The following is a 16,110-nucleotide window of genomic DNA, read 5'->3' on the forward strand; positions in this document are numbered from 1 at the left end:
GACAAATTAAATAAATAATACTTGATTTTGTCAGTTGAAAACATTGACTGAAAATCCTGTTAAACCCATTGTAAACTTGATGTGATCAATTTGCAACAATGCCTAGAGATTTTCAATTTCTATTTAAATCTTAAATAGATAAGCCACTCAAAACCACACAAGGATCACAGGCAGAAGCTTTGTAAAACCAGTGAATGAATGCATGCAGATGTACTGTATATCGAGGTTTCAAACTAAGTATAAACATCTTCAAGTAACAGGGAGATAATGTCATGTTAAATATAGTTTTCTGAAGTATTACCTACAATGTCTGCAAAAAGTATGCTCTCAAGTATGGTAGAGTAGTCCCAATTTGAATGAGAATAAAAGTCCTATCAAACCTGTACATTATGGTTGTTTGTTAATGTTAGGCCTATCAAACCTGTACATTATGGTTGTTTGTTAATGTTAGGCCTATCAAACCTGTACATTATGGTTGTTTGTTAATGTTAGGCCTATCAAACCTGTACATTATGGTTGTTTGTTAATGTTAGGCCTATCAAACCTGTACATTATGGTTGTTTGTTAATGTTAGGCCTATCAAACCTGTACATTATGGTTGTTTGTTAATGTTAGGCCTATCAAACCTGTACATTATGGTTGTTTGTTAATGTTAGGCCTATCAAACCTGTACATTATGGTTATTTGTTAATGTTAGGCCTATCAAACCTGTACATTATGGTTGTTTGTTAATGTTAGGCCTATCAAACCAGTACATTATGGTTGTTTGTTAATGTTAGGCCTATCAAACCAGTACATTATGGTTGTTTGTTAATGTTAGGCCTATCAAACCTGTACATTATGGTTGTTTGTTAATGTTAGGCCTATCAAACCAGTACATTATGGTTGTTTGTTAATGTTAGGCCTATCAAACCTGTACATTATGGTTGTTTGTTAATGTTAGGCCTATCAAACCAGTACATTATGGTTGTTTGTTAATGTTAGGCCTATCAAACCAGTACATTATGGTTGTTTGTTAATGTTAGGCCTATCAAACCTGTACATTATGGTTGTTTGTTAATGTTAGGCCTATCAAACCTGTACATTATGGTTGTTTGTTAATGTTAGGCATATCAAACCTGTATATTATGGTTGTTTGTTAATGTTAGGCCTATCAAACCTGTACATTATGGTTGTTTGTTAATGTTAGGCCTATCAAACCTGTACATTATGGTTGTTTGTTAATGTTAGGCCTATCAAACCTGTACATTATGGTTGTTTGTTAATGTTAGGCCTATCAAACCTGTACATTATGGTTGTTTGTTAATGTTAGGCCTATCAAACCTGTACATTATGGTTGTTTGTTAATGTTAGGCCTATCAAACCTGTACATTATGGTTGTTTGTTAATGTTAGGCCTATCAAACCTGTACATTATGGTTGTTTGTTAATGTTAGGCCTATCAAACCAGTACATTATGGTTGTTTGTTAATGTTAGGCATATCAAACCTGTACATTATGGTTGTTTGTTAATGTTAGGCCTATCAAACCAGTACATTATGGTTGTTTGTTAATGTTAGGCCTATCAAACCTGTACATTATGGTTGTTTGTTAATGTTAGGCCTATCAAAGAAAGTTTCTATTCCCTCGATTTACCCTAGTTACTATTTCCTTGGTTTTCCTATACAAATTAATTAAATCATAATGATATCCATTCTATTTGGTGGAATGACAACGTATTTAAGTTACATATCGTTGCTTCAACACCTTATTCTGTATGTTTTTAATGGCAGTGAGAAAACATGTCCCATGATTCCAGGTGAGTATTCTTCAAGTCAACATACATGAGACAAGAACCCTTTATTTCAATAGTGTACAGTACCATACATTCTCACAGACATACAATATGTAACATGGTTCCCATCATGTGAGAATAGTGTATCAAGTCAATAGTAGAGAGGTCAACAGAAAAGTAGCATTATCACAGTACCACCCATGAATTTCACATATAGTGTTTCAAAACCACATGAATGTGTGATCGTATGAGCCGTTAATGTGAGAACACGTGACAACATGTGAAGACACGTGAAATGTTCCACATGGAAAATCATGTGGTTTTTCTGTATGGGCATAGCAATCTGCACAAAGATGCCTTGAAAGTAGCCTGTGAGACTCTCAACCTCTGGTTAAACATCCGTCTTGGGGGTAGAGTTGCCTTACAGGCTGCTTTCAAGAAGTGTGAATCCCATCACTTTAAAAATTAACAAGTTTGGAGGAACAAAATGACAATTTCTTACAGTATTGTCAGTAGATACATTTGCCTATATCAGTCACTGCTTTGTGTGTGTGTGTGGTTGTATACTTGCCATTGCTTTAATTAATAAATTATTCCTAAATGTACTGGGGTCACGTACTGTACAGTGTGTTTTTGTATATTGTTAATATTATAATAATTATGTCTCAAAGAAATGGGATAATCAACATAATTAAATTGTGTATCAATGTGTGTGTTTCCATTAGCTCTTAAATGTAAAAATAAAATAAACAAACAGTGCAGTCAAGTCAAATTTACCTTAAAATAATACATACAATATATACAAGAGATTTTAAAAAGTAATGATAAACACAGAAACAGTCATTTTTAAAGCCCTGTTCCCAAAATGTACAGTTTAAGGGGAGGGAAAAACTGTTTTATTAGCGTTTATCTTTGTCATTCAACATTTTCTTTTTCTCTTAAAACCACCACCAAAAAACACCATCTCCGAGTCTTAGTCAAGACGACAAACATGGAGACAGTGAAATGGGCTTTTAGTTGAGAAGCCCACCATAACCATGGTTCATAAAATAGACACAATGAAAGACATAGCAGTTGATGTTACCAGTTGATGTAACCAACAAATTCAATTTTTAGTTAAGTCTAACCGTTGAAATAAATGTAAAAAGATATTTCAGTTGTGGATGAATCAACTGTATTGCTGTTGAGTAAACTGCCTGAACTCAACAAAAAATGGCAGTTACCCAACGGAGTGTAGTGTACTGAGATGAAATAAAATGATAAAACGTCACACCTCATAACAGAGCGGCATAACAGCTTTTCCTTAAAAGGTGAATTTAACAGTTGTAAAACTGCAGTAGACTAGTGTGTCAATGTGATTCTGTAATAAATGTTCTAGGTTTTATGGACAATGAATTCCTTGACTGTTTGTCACACACTAACAGACACCACTTTCACAATGCTAATACCAAGTCATTCAAGTTTTTTTTCAATCCCTTTGGTGCAATTTTCACAAGTGTGGTATATTTTCACAACTCTAAGCACAGAAATCTAAACAGAACATCAAAATGGCTCATATTTCAAAACTCTAAGCACATTTTCCATTGACTGAGCACCAAACAAATTCAGTGTCTTGTTCACTCCAGCGAATCACTCTTTCAATTCGGATGCATATTCAATATAAGTATCTGCTTTTCAAAACACAATATTCACTTTACTTTTGATATGATTTTGTCAATTGCAAACAATACAATTAACTATTAGTTAATCAAACGGCTCACTACTGAACCAACATGATGTAGTGCCTCGCTAACGTGTATGATGATGATAGGCCTTACATACATTATCTGATGTATTGGCGACTTAACTAAATGTTGTATTTTATGGAAAACTTTGATTTGGCATGAATGATCCAGGGGTGAAAGACGTGTGCAACCTCAATGAATGCACAATCAAAGGTTCTGAACATTAGACAGGAGGCATTACACGTGTTATCAGTTTAGAGTTTTGTACATAGAGCTTAGAAAATATACCACTTACATCTGAAAAATGTTCCAAAATGATTAAAAAAATAAAACTTGAAATAGATTACACTGCACCTGGAGTGGTGAATGGAAAGGGAAACGATAGCTGTGTGTGTCCCCCTGTTGTTTAAAGAAGCTTCAGGTAAATTCTGTTCTGTTCAAAGATGCTGTGACACACCAGAAATTATATAATCTAGATTGCTTAATAAAAATGAACTGACTTGGTCAGATTCTCTCCAAAAATCACAGCTCGTTCCACCAAAGACATTAATACATGTGTGGATCTTACACTAGTAAGATCGTCAACCAATAATAACATCCTGGTACTCAGTGGCATTGCTATAGCCTGGTCTAAGAGTTGGTTAATACAGCACACCTAGATCTGGGACCAGGATTATAGCATTACACCTCCACACCACCAGATGGCGTACCTTTATATATGCACCCCATGGTCACCTGACACCAATTGTGCTGGCTGGCTGACATGTGAGAATGCATTTTAATGAGCTTCCATGATTCAATTACGCTGTCAAGCATGACAGAGTAGTTTGTGTGTGTGTGTGTTAAAATGTATATACTATGTAAGATATGACGTACATACGTGTTCTTGTATGTAAGGTATGCATGAGATGTACTCAGGCTTCACATGTGAATATCTATGTGAGGGGGTGGAATCCTAGCTCGCATTGAAACTTACCACTGAGCCAGGGAAATACTGTGTGTACTATATTACATACGTACAGTGTATGAAAAGGCACACTAAAAAAAAGTTAGTCAGACTTGCTATCCATTCAACCACAGTGCTTCAGTTCAGATACAGTACATGTCGGTCCCTATCAAAGTACCATGTGTTAACATTAAAGGCCCAGTGCAGTCAACATTCTGTTATATAATTGATACCGCTGATGAAACTAACACTGTAGAAGTTTTTTACATATTTTATTATCAGTGTTATTTCCTGAAAGTTGCTGGTCGAAAAATTAAAATATCTACACAGGCCCTTCTAATCAGCAGGCTTGTATAGGCGGGAGTAACGGGTTTCCATGGTGACATCACCATGCGATAAATTGTTTAATAGATAACAATAACAAAGTTAAAATCCTCTCTGCCAATAACAGCTATAATCCCCGTCCCGACAGTCCAAGCTAAATTCTAGCTTGAGAACTTTTCATAAAGAAACTATTTCTGCCCTTTTTAATAGAAGTCTATTACTTAATTGGTAGACAGAAATGATTTGACATTGATATAAAAACAGCTGCACTGGGCCTTTAAGATGTTCTCCATCTATCTCTCTAGAAGACATCACAGTAAGGCCTATTGTGAGATTCACTGCTCTTCAATGCTGGCTTTGTATCAGTGGAGGCTAGTGTCACTTTAAATTATAGGACAGGCTCATTGGAATGGCACGAATAGAATGCTATCAAACACATGGAAACCATGTGATTGTTGCCGTTCCTTTCATTGCATTCCAGCCATTATGAGCTGTCCTCCTCACACCAGCCTCCACTGCTTCATGTGAACTACTTTTTCTACGCCAGGCACACTGCGTTCAGAGGGAAGAATTCCATTCCGAGTCAGAACATGCAACTCACATCATCCCTACCCCAGCATTTACAGTAGCTATGGCTGGCTGCCTGTTTGCTGTTTTAACATTAGCATTTTTCTAAAAACAAAAAAAATGCTGACATTTTGATCGTGCAAGAGAAGTTGGACTGCCGAATCTCAAGCAGAGGAGTAAACTTTTTGAATGACAGTTGGCCCACTGATTGCGATGCAATTCCATTTCACGTCCTGTGTTCATAAAGTCCGGAGAGCAAACTATACTGTGACATTCAGGGGAGCGTCTACTAGGAAACAGTTTTTTATTGGCCTAATAGTAAAGATATTATTATAATTTAACTGTAAAAATGTATTACATTTTAATGTGGCATGAGCACAACCAGTCATGAAGTAGTCATCTGATTGTAAAACATATCACTTCAAAAAGTCGGCTACCTGCGGTTCCTCCACTCCAAAATAATTACAGCATCCAAACAGTGCACTGTGCACGCGCCATTTAATGAATAGAAAGAGACATCTGCTATAGACACCATCAGTGTAATGACATTTGGTGATTTTCATTAGGCCTTCTACAGTGGGTGTATTCTTGGATGCCAAGGGAAGCCATGTTTCCCCAAAAATGTGAACAATATTTATTTTTTTATACAAAAATAAGTTAAGTCATTTTCCTTCAATTGGCAGAATGAAATTATATGTAATTGCCAAAATAAAGGAAACACTTGAGTAAATAAGAGATACAAAGTATATTGTAAGCAGGTGGTTCCACACAGGTGTGGTTCCTGAGTTAATTAAGCTCATCATGCATAGTGTCATGTACAAAAATGCCCAGTTGCCCATTATTTTGGCTACCATGACTAGAAGAGATCTCAGTGACTTTGAAAGAAGGGTCTCAAATGAGCATAAGGGGTTTAAAGGATGTGTGTGTGTGTGTGTCACCAGATCTCAACCCAATTGAACACTTATGGGAGACTCTGGAGTGGTGCCTGAGACAGCATTTTCCACCGCCATCATCAAAACACCAAATTATGGAATTTGTCATGGAAGAATGGTGTCACATCACTCCAATAGAGTTCCAGAATCGATGCTACAGCGGCATGAGCATTGAAGCTGTTGTGACCCAACGCCCTATTAAGACACTTGATGTTGGTGTTTCCTTTATTTTGGCAGTTACTTGTATCTCACCAGAGAAAGGATCGGAGCGTGCGAAACGCTGCCCCTCTGTCATACTTGTTTGGTCCCGACAGCATCAGATATATGGGCAACACATACTGAGCGGTAAGATTAATGCGTCTTGCTGTCGGTGCGTGTCTAGGTCAAATTATCAATACCCCTCCCAGAAAAAAAACAACATTTTTTGACTTTTGTTATCTTTAGAGGAGCTCATGTGTCATTCAGGGAAGCTTAGCTTCCCCATAAATCGCACCCTTACAGAGTCAATATGAACATAAGGGAATCATAACCGGTCATAAGATGTGCCAAAAAAACGGGGATGTACAATAAAGTGGAGGTACAGCAGGGTTGGAGGGAGAATGGGTCTTTCGGAGTACTTGAGTAATAGAAATACTCAACAGGTGCTTGAGTACGAGTACACAGGCTCAGTCCGGGTTTAGTCTTATCCACTCCCCACCTGGAATTAATTCTGGATGGGAAACTATCTTATGTTCCTTTTCCCCTCTCTTCCACCTCTATCTCGCACCAATGTTTGGTTATTATTATTACTACGTGATAACCGACTCCCGTCCCAGTCCCTCTCCTCCTCCCCCATCCTCCTTTCCCCCTCCACTCCCAGCTCTCCTGTCCTGAGTTGGGAGGGGCCTTTCCTCATGTAGGCTCCCCCAGCAGGGATAGCTGGGGGCGGAGCCTGGGCAGGCTGGGGAGCTGCCCTGGGGAACTGCCTGGCATCCAGCAGGTCTTTATACTGGATCTCCGGCCTGATCATCCTCAGACAGGCCTGACGGGTAGCGTTGTCCAGCCCAGGCTGGAGCTCATATCCTAGGATCTTCACCAAACCGCTCTGGAAGGGCCTGATGTTCTTGTCCCGGATGCGGCTTGCCTCTACCGGCCTCCCGCCTTCCCTCAGGCAAGCTTTAGCCAGCAACTCCCGGCGGGTCCGGAGTAGAACGACCTCTTGGTCCATTCTGGCTCTCCCAAAGCGATCCACTTCATCCCAGAAGGAGCGGTTGAATGCCTGATAGAGGTGCCAGTCCAGGGAGTTCCACTCCCGGAGCTTCTGCCGTTGGTTGTCTGTGAGAGCCATGGCGGGGGGCTGAGCAGCGGCCGCTTTATCCACCCAGGAGCTGCCTCCATTGGACTTTTGCTGCCGGGCGTTCAGGCTAAAGGAGACGACAGCGTCCAGAGGCCAACAGAGGGCATGGCGGAGCAGTACCATGGATTCGTCAAAGTGCTCCGAGACCAGGATGAGTTTGAAGGCACGTCGAATGGCCACTTCACCTCGTTGCGTCAGTGTGGTGGAGAAGTTGGCGTTGTGGTCCAGGCCGAAGTCGAACCACAGCAGGTTGCGAGCGTAGTGGTTGTTACGGAGATGGGGGTCGTAGTACTTCTGGGGGTTGTCGGCGAAGTCTCCCAGGCCTGTCAGATTAAGATTAGATTAAGATTAGAAAACCTAAAATGTCTCAATGAGGCTATTCATTTGATAGCATCCAGACTCTATATACATTGCTGATGGGAGGGTCTATACAATTACATATCTCAAGGTTATTTTGGACGATACTAGCATTGGGATCAATTCAGGAAGTAAATGCTTTTCAATGAGGAAAATGTGGAATTGGAAATTGGTTAAAATTCTGAATTGACTGGAATTGTAATATAATTGACCCAGACCCTGACTGACTAGGTAGTTCAAAAAATTGTTGTATGCTGTTTTATTTGACATTTTTGTACTTTTTACCCCTTTTTCCTCCTCAATTTCATTACATCCAATTAGCAGTCTTGTCCATACGGGAGTTGCAGCGATGGGACTCGGGAGAGGCGAAGGTCGAGAGCCATGCGTCCTACGAAAAAAGACCCTGCCAAGCCACACGCCACACCAATGTGTCGGCGGAAACACCGAAGTCAGCGTGCCACAAGGAGTTTCTAGAGCGCGATGAGACAAGGACAAACCCTCCCCTAACCCGGACGACGCCGAGCCAAATTGTGCACCACCTCATGGGTCTCCCGGTCGCAGACGGCTGCGACACAGCCTGGGATCGAACCCGGGTCTTTAGTGCATAGGCCTCCGGAGTGGTGTCACTATGATGTACCTTTGGCTTTCCTGAAGGCAGGGGCAACGGCTTTGTAGTAGGCGTAGGACGACTCAGTGAGCGCTACAGGGTCACGAAGGATGGAGAAATAGAAGGTGTCGGCTGGCATCACCTTCTCTACCTGGAGTAGACCGCAGAAGAAGAGAGGTCAGAAGTGAGAGGTTAGAGGGGTCAAAGGTCATGGAGAAAGAAAATGAGTGACGAATGCCATTGTCAAACTGTTAAATAGGATGTTATTGTCATGAAATCATGACATTTTCCTTGACACCCAAAAGTACTCGTTACATTTTGAATGCTTAGCAGGACAGGAAAATATTCAAATTCACACACTTATCAAGAGAACATCCCTACTGCCTCTGATCTGGCAGACTCACTAAACACAAATGCATCATTTGCAAATTATGTCTCAGTGTTTGGAGTGTGCACCTGGCCATCCGTATATTTTCAAAACAAGAAAACGGTGATGTCTGCTTTGCTTAATATAAGGAATTTGAACTTTTACTTTAACTTTGGATTCTGACGTATATTTAATCAATTACATTGACTTTTGATACTTAGGTATATTTAGAACCAAATACTTTTAGACTTTTACTCGAGTAGTATTTTACTGGGTAACTCTATTTTGCTTGAGTAACTTTCTATTAAGGTACAGTTGAAGTCGGAAGTTTACATACACTTAGGTTGGAGTCAAAAACTCATTTTTCAACCACTCCACAAATGTATTGTTAACAAACTATAGTTTTGGCAAGTTGACTAGGACATCTACTGTGTGCATGACACAAGTCATTTTTCCAACAATTGTTTAGACAGATTATTTCACTGTATCACAATTCCAGTGGTTCAGAAGTTCACATACACTAAGTTGACTGTGCCTTTAAACAGCTTGGAAAATTCCAGAAAATGATGTCATGGCTTTAGAAGCTTCTGATAGGCTAATTGACATTATTTGAGTCAATTGGAGGTGTACCTGTGGATGTATTTCAAGGCCTACCTTCAAACTCAGTGCCTCTTTGCTTGACATGATGGGAAAATCAAAACAAATCAATCAAGACCTCAGAAGAAATGTGTAGACCTGGGGCTAGGTCTACATAAGGGTGCTAATTTAAATTCACAAAAGCTCTGACGAAGGCCGTGAGGACGATACGTAAGCTTACTAAAGATCAGTGATACTATCAAGAGCAGTGTGCGGTCTCCTTTTTTATTCAAATGCCTGAAGGTACCACATTAATTTATACAAACAATAGTACGCAAGTATAATCACCATGGGACCATGCAGCCGTAATACAGCTCAGGAAGGAGACGCGGTCTGTCTCCTAGCGATGAACCTACTTTGGTGCGAAAAGTGCAAATCAATCCCAGAACAACAGCAAAGAACCTTGTGAAGCTGCTGGAGGAAACAAGTATAAAAGTATCTATATCCACAGTAAAACGAGTCCTATATCGACATAACCTGAAAGGCCGCTCAGCAAGGAAGAAGCCACTGCTCCAAAACCGCCATAAAAAAAGCCAGACTACGGTTTGCAACTGCACATGGGGACAAAGATCGTACCTTCTGGAGAAATGTCCTCTGGTCTGATGAAACAAAAATAGAACTGTTTGGCCATAATGACCATCGTTATGTTTGGAGGAAAAAGGGGCAGGCTTGCAAGCCAAAGAACACCATCCCAACCATGAAGCACGGGGGTGGCAGCATCATATTGTGGGGGTGCTTTGCTGAAGGAGGGACTGGTGCACTTCACAAAAATAGATGGCATCATGAGGAAAGAAAATTATTTGGAAATATTGAAGCAACATCAAGACATCAGACATGTTAAAGCTTGGTCACAAATGGGTCTTCCAAATGGACAATGACCCCGAGCATACTTCCAAAGTTGTGGCAAAATGGCTTAAGGACAACAAAGTCAAGGTATTGGAGTGGCCATCACAAAGCCCTGACCTCAATCCCATAGAACATTTGTGGGCAGAACTGAAAAAGCGCGTGCGAACAAGGAGGCCTACAAACCTGACTCCGTTACACCAGCTCTGTCAGGAGGAATGGGCCAAAATTCCCCCAACTTATTGTGGGAAGCTTGTGGAAGGCTACCTGAAATTATTGACCCACGTTTAAATTGTTTAAGGCAATGCTACCAAATTTTTATTAAGTGTATGCAAACTTCTGACACACTGGGAATGTGATGAAAGAAATAAAAGCTGAAATAAATTATTCTCTCTACTATTATTCTGTCATTTCACATTCTTAAAATAAAGTGGTGATCCTAACTGACCTAAGACAGGGAATTTTTACGAGGATTAGATGTCAGGAATTGTGAAAAACTGAGTTTAAATGTATTTGGCTAAGGTGTATGTAAACTTCTGACTTCAACTGTATCTATACTTTTACTCAAGTAGTATTTTACTGGGTAACTTTCACTTTTACTTGAGTAACTTTAAATTAAGGTATGTATACTTTTACTCCAGTATGACATTTGGGTATTTTTTCCACCACTGCAGATCACACAGAATGTCAGCATGCACTGTCATCTCAAACTAACAAACCCGTTTTAGCTCTGGTTTGTCCTGCTAACAAAAGTAATATACACACACCCACAGACAGTATCCCTGCTCCTTCTTCAGTTATAATACGTAGCTAACTCCTGTTGAAACATTCACCTACAGTACATACAACTTAAAACATTCAGTCCTTTCTTTTCCAACAGTGACATGAGTAGTTAACGAAACACTTGGGAGCAGAACAGACCTACAAAAGATATCATCAGCCTCAATGCAAATTACAATCTGCATTTTGCTAACATACGACAATACTAAAACATTGGATTTTACTTCATTTAATTTCCTCAAGAAATAAAATGCCAACATGTATTTCTAGAATAAAAAAAAACAACCTTCAAATAAAATGTGGAAAATGTTCTACTTAAATAATTTTGGGGCGTATCTGGGGCATATTCATTGCGGAAACTGTTTAAAAACCAAATGGAAGTAAACAGTGCAAAACAAGAGTTTCTATTGGACAAATTCAGGTAGGTCCCTCTCTGTTTAGTTCCGTTTAAGAAACGTTTTGCAACGGAATTGACGTAATGAATACGCCCCTGAAGTACCTATGCAGTACCTCTGGTTTGTTGAAGCGCATGTGATTTCCCATGATGCTGAATTCTGCCACACGGGGCCCTCTGTAACCTTTGACCCTGTGGGCGTTGAAAGGGAGGGGGTAGCCAAACTGATACCCCAGAGGCAGGGCGAAGCGCAGGTCCTTCTCCTAGAAGAAGAAGAATCCAATTGTCAGATTATTATGAGGTTTACAGTATTTTTGCACAGCTTTGTTATTTTTTTTAAACACGAAAATGTTTCCCTTGAATGTGGAGATGGAGTCTGTACCTCTCCGTAACGGTAGAGAATGTTGAGGACGGTGCTGCTGGCTGTCTTGTGGGTTTTCAGGAACATGACGTGGCTGTGGGGCCGACAGAAGCCCAGAGACGGGCCCTGGCCATCGGATGAGAACAACCACCACGACCTGTCCTGCTGGAGGCTATTGGGAGACAGGGACAGAGAGAGACAGGGACAGAGAGAGACAGGGACAGAGAGAGACAGGGACAGAGAGAGACAGGGACAGAGAGAGACAGGGACAGAGAGAGACAGGGACAGAGAGAGAAAAGAAAAAGGTGTATTGCTGCTTTGGCAATATACAATGAAACCGGCCCAACACAAGGCCCAGTTGGCTAAAGCATGTATCCTAATAAGCTGTTTTGTAATGTTGTTTTGTGCAAAAATATTCATTGAAGAGTGTCTTGTCTACCCATATGGGCTGTGAACCAAATGGTTAATGAAATCATATAAGTCAACCACAGTCAACAAATGCAGCCCCAGGCAATACACCTAAGTCTTACCAAGAGCATGCCAGCCTAGAGATCCAGTCAAACCAGTCCTGCTGTCTTCTGTTCTGCCTCATCTGTCCTGTTATCTGTCTATGCACCCACCATAGGGCTCCCGAGTAGCGCAGTGGTCTAAGGCACTGCATCTCAGTGCAAGAGACGTCACTACAGACCCTGGTTCGATTCCTGGCCGTATCACAACCGGCCATGATTGGAAGTCCCATAGGGCGGCGCACAATTGGCCCAGCACCGTCTGGTATAGGCCGTCATTGTAAATATGAATTTGTTCTTAACTGACTTGCCTAGTTACATTTTTGTTTATGAAAAAAAACAGTGGAGGCTGATGGGAGGAGCTATAGGAGGATGGGCTACCTTTAGGCAGCTCTATCTTAGTCTTTTCTCATCTATTTTCTATTGAAGAGTAGAATGAAATAGAAACATAACACAGAGTAATAACAGAAGAAGATGAAGATGAATGCTCGGCTATGAAGCCAACTGACATTTACTCCTGAGGTGACCTGTTGCACCCTCGACAACCACTGTGATTATTATTATTTGACCCTGCTGGTAACCTATGAACGTTTTAACATCTTGGCCACGTTCTGTTATAATCTCCACCCGGCACAGCCAGAAAAGGACTGGCCACCCCTCAGAGCCGGGTTCCTCTCTAGGTTTCTTCCTAGGTTCCTGCCTTTCTAGGGAGTTTTTCCTAGCCACCATGATTCTACATCTGCATTGCTTGCTGGGTTTCTGTATAGCACCTTGTGACATTGGCTGATGCAAAAATGGTTTTATGAGTACATTTGATTTGATTGATGATGGTGGTGAAGTAGAACAACAACAAAAGCTGCAGGGCGGCTGCAGCCATAGAAGTTGGCAAGACAGCACAAACTGATCTGGGACCAGGCTAGCTGACCAGGCTAGGTGCTGAGTAGCCAGGCTAGGTGACCAGGCTAAAAGCTAGATGACCTCTGACCTTTTGTTGTAGATGACTCCCAGGAGCTGTCCTGCAAAGGCAATGGCCACGAACACCAGCAGGGCCTTCCAGAGCCACGTGGGCCCCACCCGATAGCACCCCAGCCCAAGACGCATCCTCCTGGACAGAGAGAGAGAGAAAAATAAATATTATTATTATTGTTGTTACATTGTTAATTAAGGGTCCAGATCCACATGGGCCCCAGTCACATCCTTCTGGGGAGAGAGAGAGACAGAGGCTGGGAGGGAGAGATTTACAAAGGGTCATCAATCAAATATGATATAACATACCAAGCTAATATAAAGGGAGGGGAGAGGGCAGAGGGGGAGACAGAATGGACAAATAAATATGGAGAACAGAAAGAGGGAGTGTGAGAGCTGGGAGAGAGATATGGGGAGAGAGGCAGAGTTGTATGGCTCACCAAACAAATATGACTTCAGGGTTGTGATGACCAGCGAGAAGCACCCGTATGTATCATTCAGCTAGTACAGTACACGGAGTCTGATGTTGTTCATACTCAGTGTACTGTACTATAAACAAAGCAGTGAATGACAATTTATCAGCGCTACAACTCTTGCGAAATCGTGAAAGTAGACAACAACAAAAACATTTAGGGGGGTGAACTCAGTTGGGCTCAATTTATTAGACTGACTACACAAGGTGCAATTTCGATTTTTTTTTCTCTCTCTCTTATGTCGGTCACTGATAGTCACTCAATTAGCCCACGTCAGCTTAACCATTTTTAGATTGGTAAATCAGTCTCGAGGCCAGCTATATAAACTAAGTAATCGTGGTCGAATTATCGACCCCAATTGATTTTCTGTTTAACTCATTAAAACCTGCAAACATTTCTCTCCACCCTATGGAAAGACGTGTAGAATTGCAGGAAATTTGCTGTAAAACGGCAACAGTTTCAAGGCCCCATGGCAAAATGTGTACAATTGCCCGAAATAAACTAACGCCCATCCCTGGTTTAGTGGTACTGTAATTAAATCAATGTACCGTGCAAAGCCTCACTGTTCACCACTGGACGTTTTGCATGAAGAACTAAAACAAATGCCAGAACAATAGAATGCATTGTACTGTTACATAGCCTGTTACAGTTTTCACCAACTGTCCCACTGTAATGTTTGTCACAGTGTATAACCACCCACGTTTCGATAAGTGCTACAATACACGAATGTATTACTATAATAAACTAAATTATAAAACTGGAGATGGGGGGGGGGGGTATACTTAAATGTGCCCAGGTGTTCAATCAAGAACAAAGATTTCCGGGCTGAAAGATGAAGCTAGCAATTACACAAGAACAGTGTAGCGTTTATTGAAAATGCATCTTGCTTGATAACCTACAACATCGCCGAATCATAAACAGTGTCTCCCAAAGCACGGATTTGATTTTGTCACACAAGCAAGCATGATGATTCTACTTACTACAAACAAGGCAGCCAATGGCGAGGCGAAATTAGGCTATATTTCGAGACGCCAACATACATTATATAACGCAATGAATGCTCAATTTAGGGTATAAACAAGACACATTCTCGCACGAACGAAAGGGGGGCCTTTGTTTGGTAAGGCAAAGGCTTCTCTCCTTTCAGGTCCTTCTGCACGGACCACGGCTGCGGTCACTTTATCAATCTCAGCTTCAGTTTCAATCATAATTTCAGAGCCCTATCTATCGCTCTCAACCTCCGTTGTGCTCCCGCCGCCGATGCATGCCCCCGGTCCCGACCGAACATTACATCGGGGTTCTTACCTCGCTCTCCGTTTGAAAACCATGATAGAACTGGGCCCGTGGCGGTGTCCGTGTTGTGGTGCAGTGGTTGGCGGCAGCAGCAGCCACCGTGCATCTCGAAGGCTTGAGCCCTGGCGGTGCCTTGACCGAAAACCACCGAGGATAGGCTTCAAAATAATCAAGCCATCGAGAGATATAGTAGAACGGGTATTGTCAAGCTTAATGCGCCTTTATTTTGCGCCCTTCTGTCCTGGTTGGCTGCTCCTTCAGGGCTCCAGGTTAAAACATGTTTGGACGGGGAGACAGTTTGGTATGCGTTATGTGTGTGTGTGTGATGAGAGGCGGGGGAGAGAGATTGCTGTGCCCACTGCACTGTGAGTCGGTTGAGCTCTGACGTCATGGATCTAGCCTTCGGTTAGTTTGCTCGGATGGCGCATGACAGAACGAACCGAGGTGCAGAGCAGAGTCCTGAGGGGTATCCTATAGCAACAGGGGCAGACTGGGATCAGACATCGGCTCTGGAATTTCTAACACAATGGCCCATTTTTTTCCATGAGTCCCTTACACTGGCCATTTTATTCCTTGAATCCCATTAATAGCCCAATAATTATCATTTTGAGCAGCAAAAAAACTATACTGAACTAAAATAGAAACGCAACAATTGTACGTATTACAGTTCATATAAGGAAATCAATCAATTGAAATACATTCATTAGGCCCGAATCTATGGATTTCACATGACTGGGCATGGGTGCCAGGATCAGCCAATCAGAATAGTTTTTTGGGGACTTCCTTTAAAAATACAGAAGAGGTTCTGGTCTGGTTCTGGTCTGGTGTGGTTACACGTGGTCTATGGGTTGTGAGGCCAGATGGTCATACTGCCATAATCTCTAAAACCACGTTGGAGGCTGCTTATGGTAAAGAAATGAACATT

The 16,110-nt window shown here is 41.4% G+C and overlaps 1 protein-coding gene across 1 annotated transcript; it reads right to left on the minus strand.

The window, feature by feature from the left end:
* Positions 1-1,798: 1,798 nt before the first annotated feature.
* On the minus strand, positions 1,799-15,645 carry LOC118368982 (galactose-3-O-sulfotransferase 2-like). The gene is made up of 6 exons (XM_035753496.2): positions 15,198-15,645; positions 13,439-13,558; positions 11,969-12,119; positions 11,703-11,849; positions 8,597-8,717; positions 1,799-7,925 (listed from the first exon to the last, which is right to left on the minus strand). Exons 1-6 carry the CDS (start codon positions 15,218-15,220, stop codon positions 6,988-6,990), a joined length of 1,500 nt encoding a protein of 499 aa, XP_035609389.1. The 5' UTR covers positions 15,221-15,645; the 3' UTR covers positions 1,799-6,987.
* Between the last annotated feature and the right edge of the window lie 465 nt (positions 15,646-16,110).

This window comes from Oncorhynchus keta, chromosome 35, assembly GCF_023373465.1.
Source record: "Oncorhynchus keta strain PuntledgeMale-10-30-2019 chromosome 35, Oket_V2, whole genome shotgun sequence".
NCBI lineage: Eukaryota > Metazoa > Chordata > Actinopteri > Salmoniformes > Salmonidae > Oncorhynchus > Oncorhynchus keta.

Coding starts and splice junctions, on each gene's coding strand:
- LOC118368982 (XM_035753496.2), bottom strand. CDS start 15,220: ATGGTTTTCAAACGGAGAGCGAG. Junction 13,559..15,197: donor GTTTTCAAACGGAGAGCGAG/GTAAGAACCCCG, acceptor CTCTCTGTCCAG/GAGGATGCGTCTTGGGCTGG. Junction 8,718..11,702: donor TGCGCTTCAACAAACCAGAG/GTACTGCATAGG, acceptor GGTCTACTCCAG/GTAGAGAAGGTGATGCCAGC.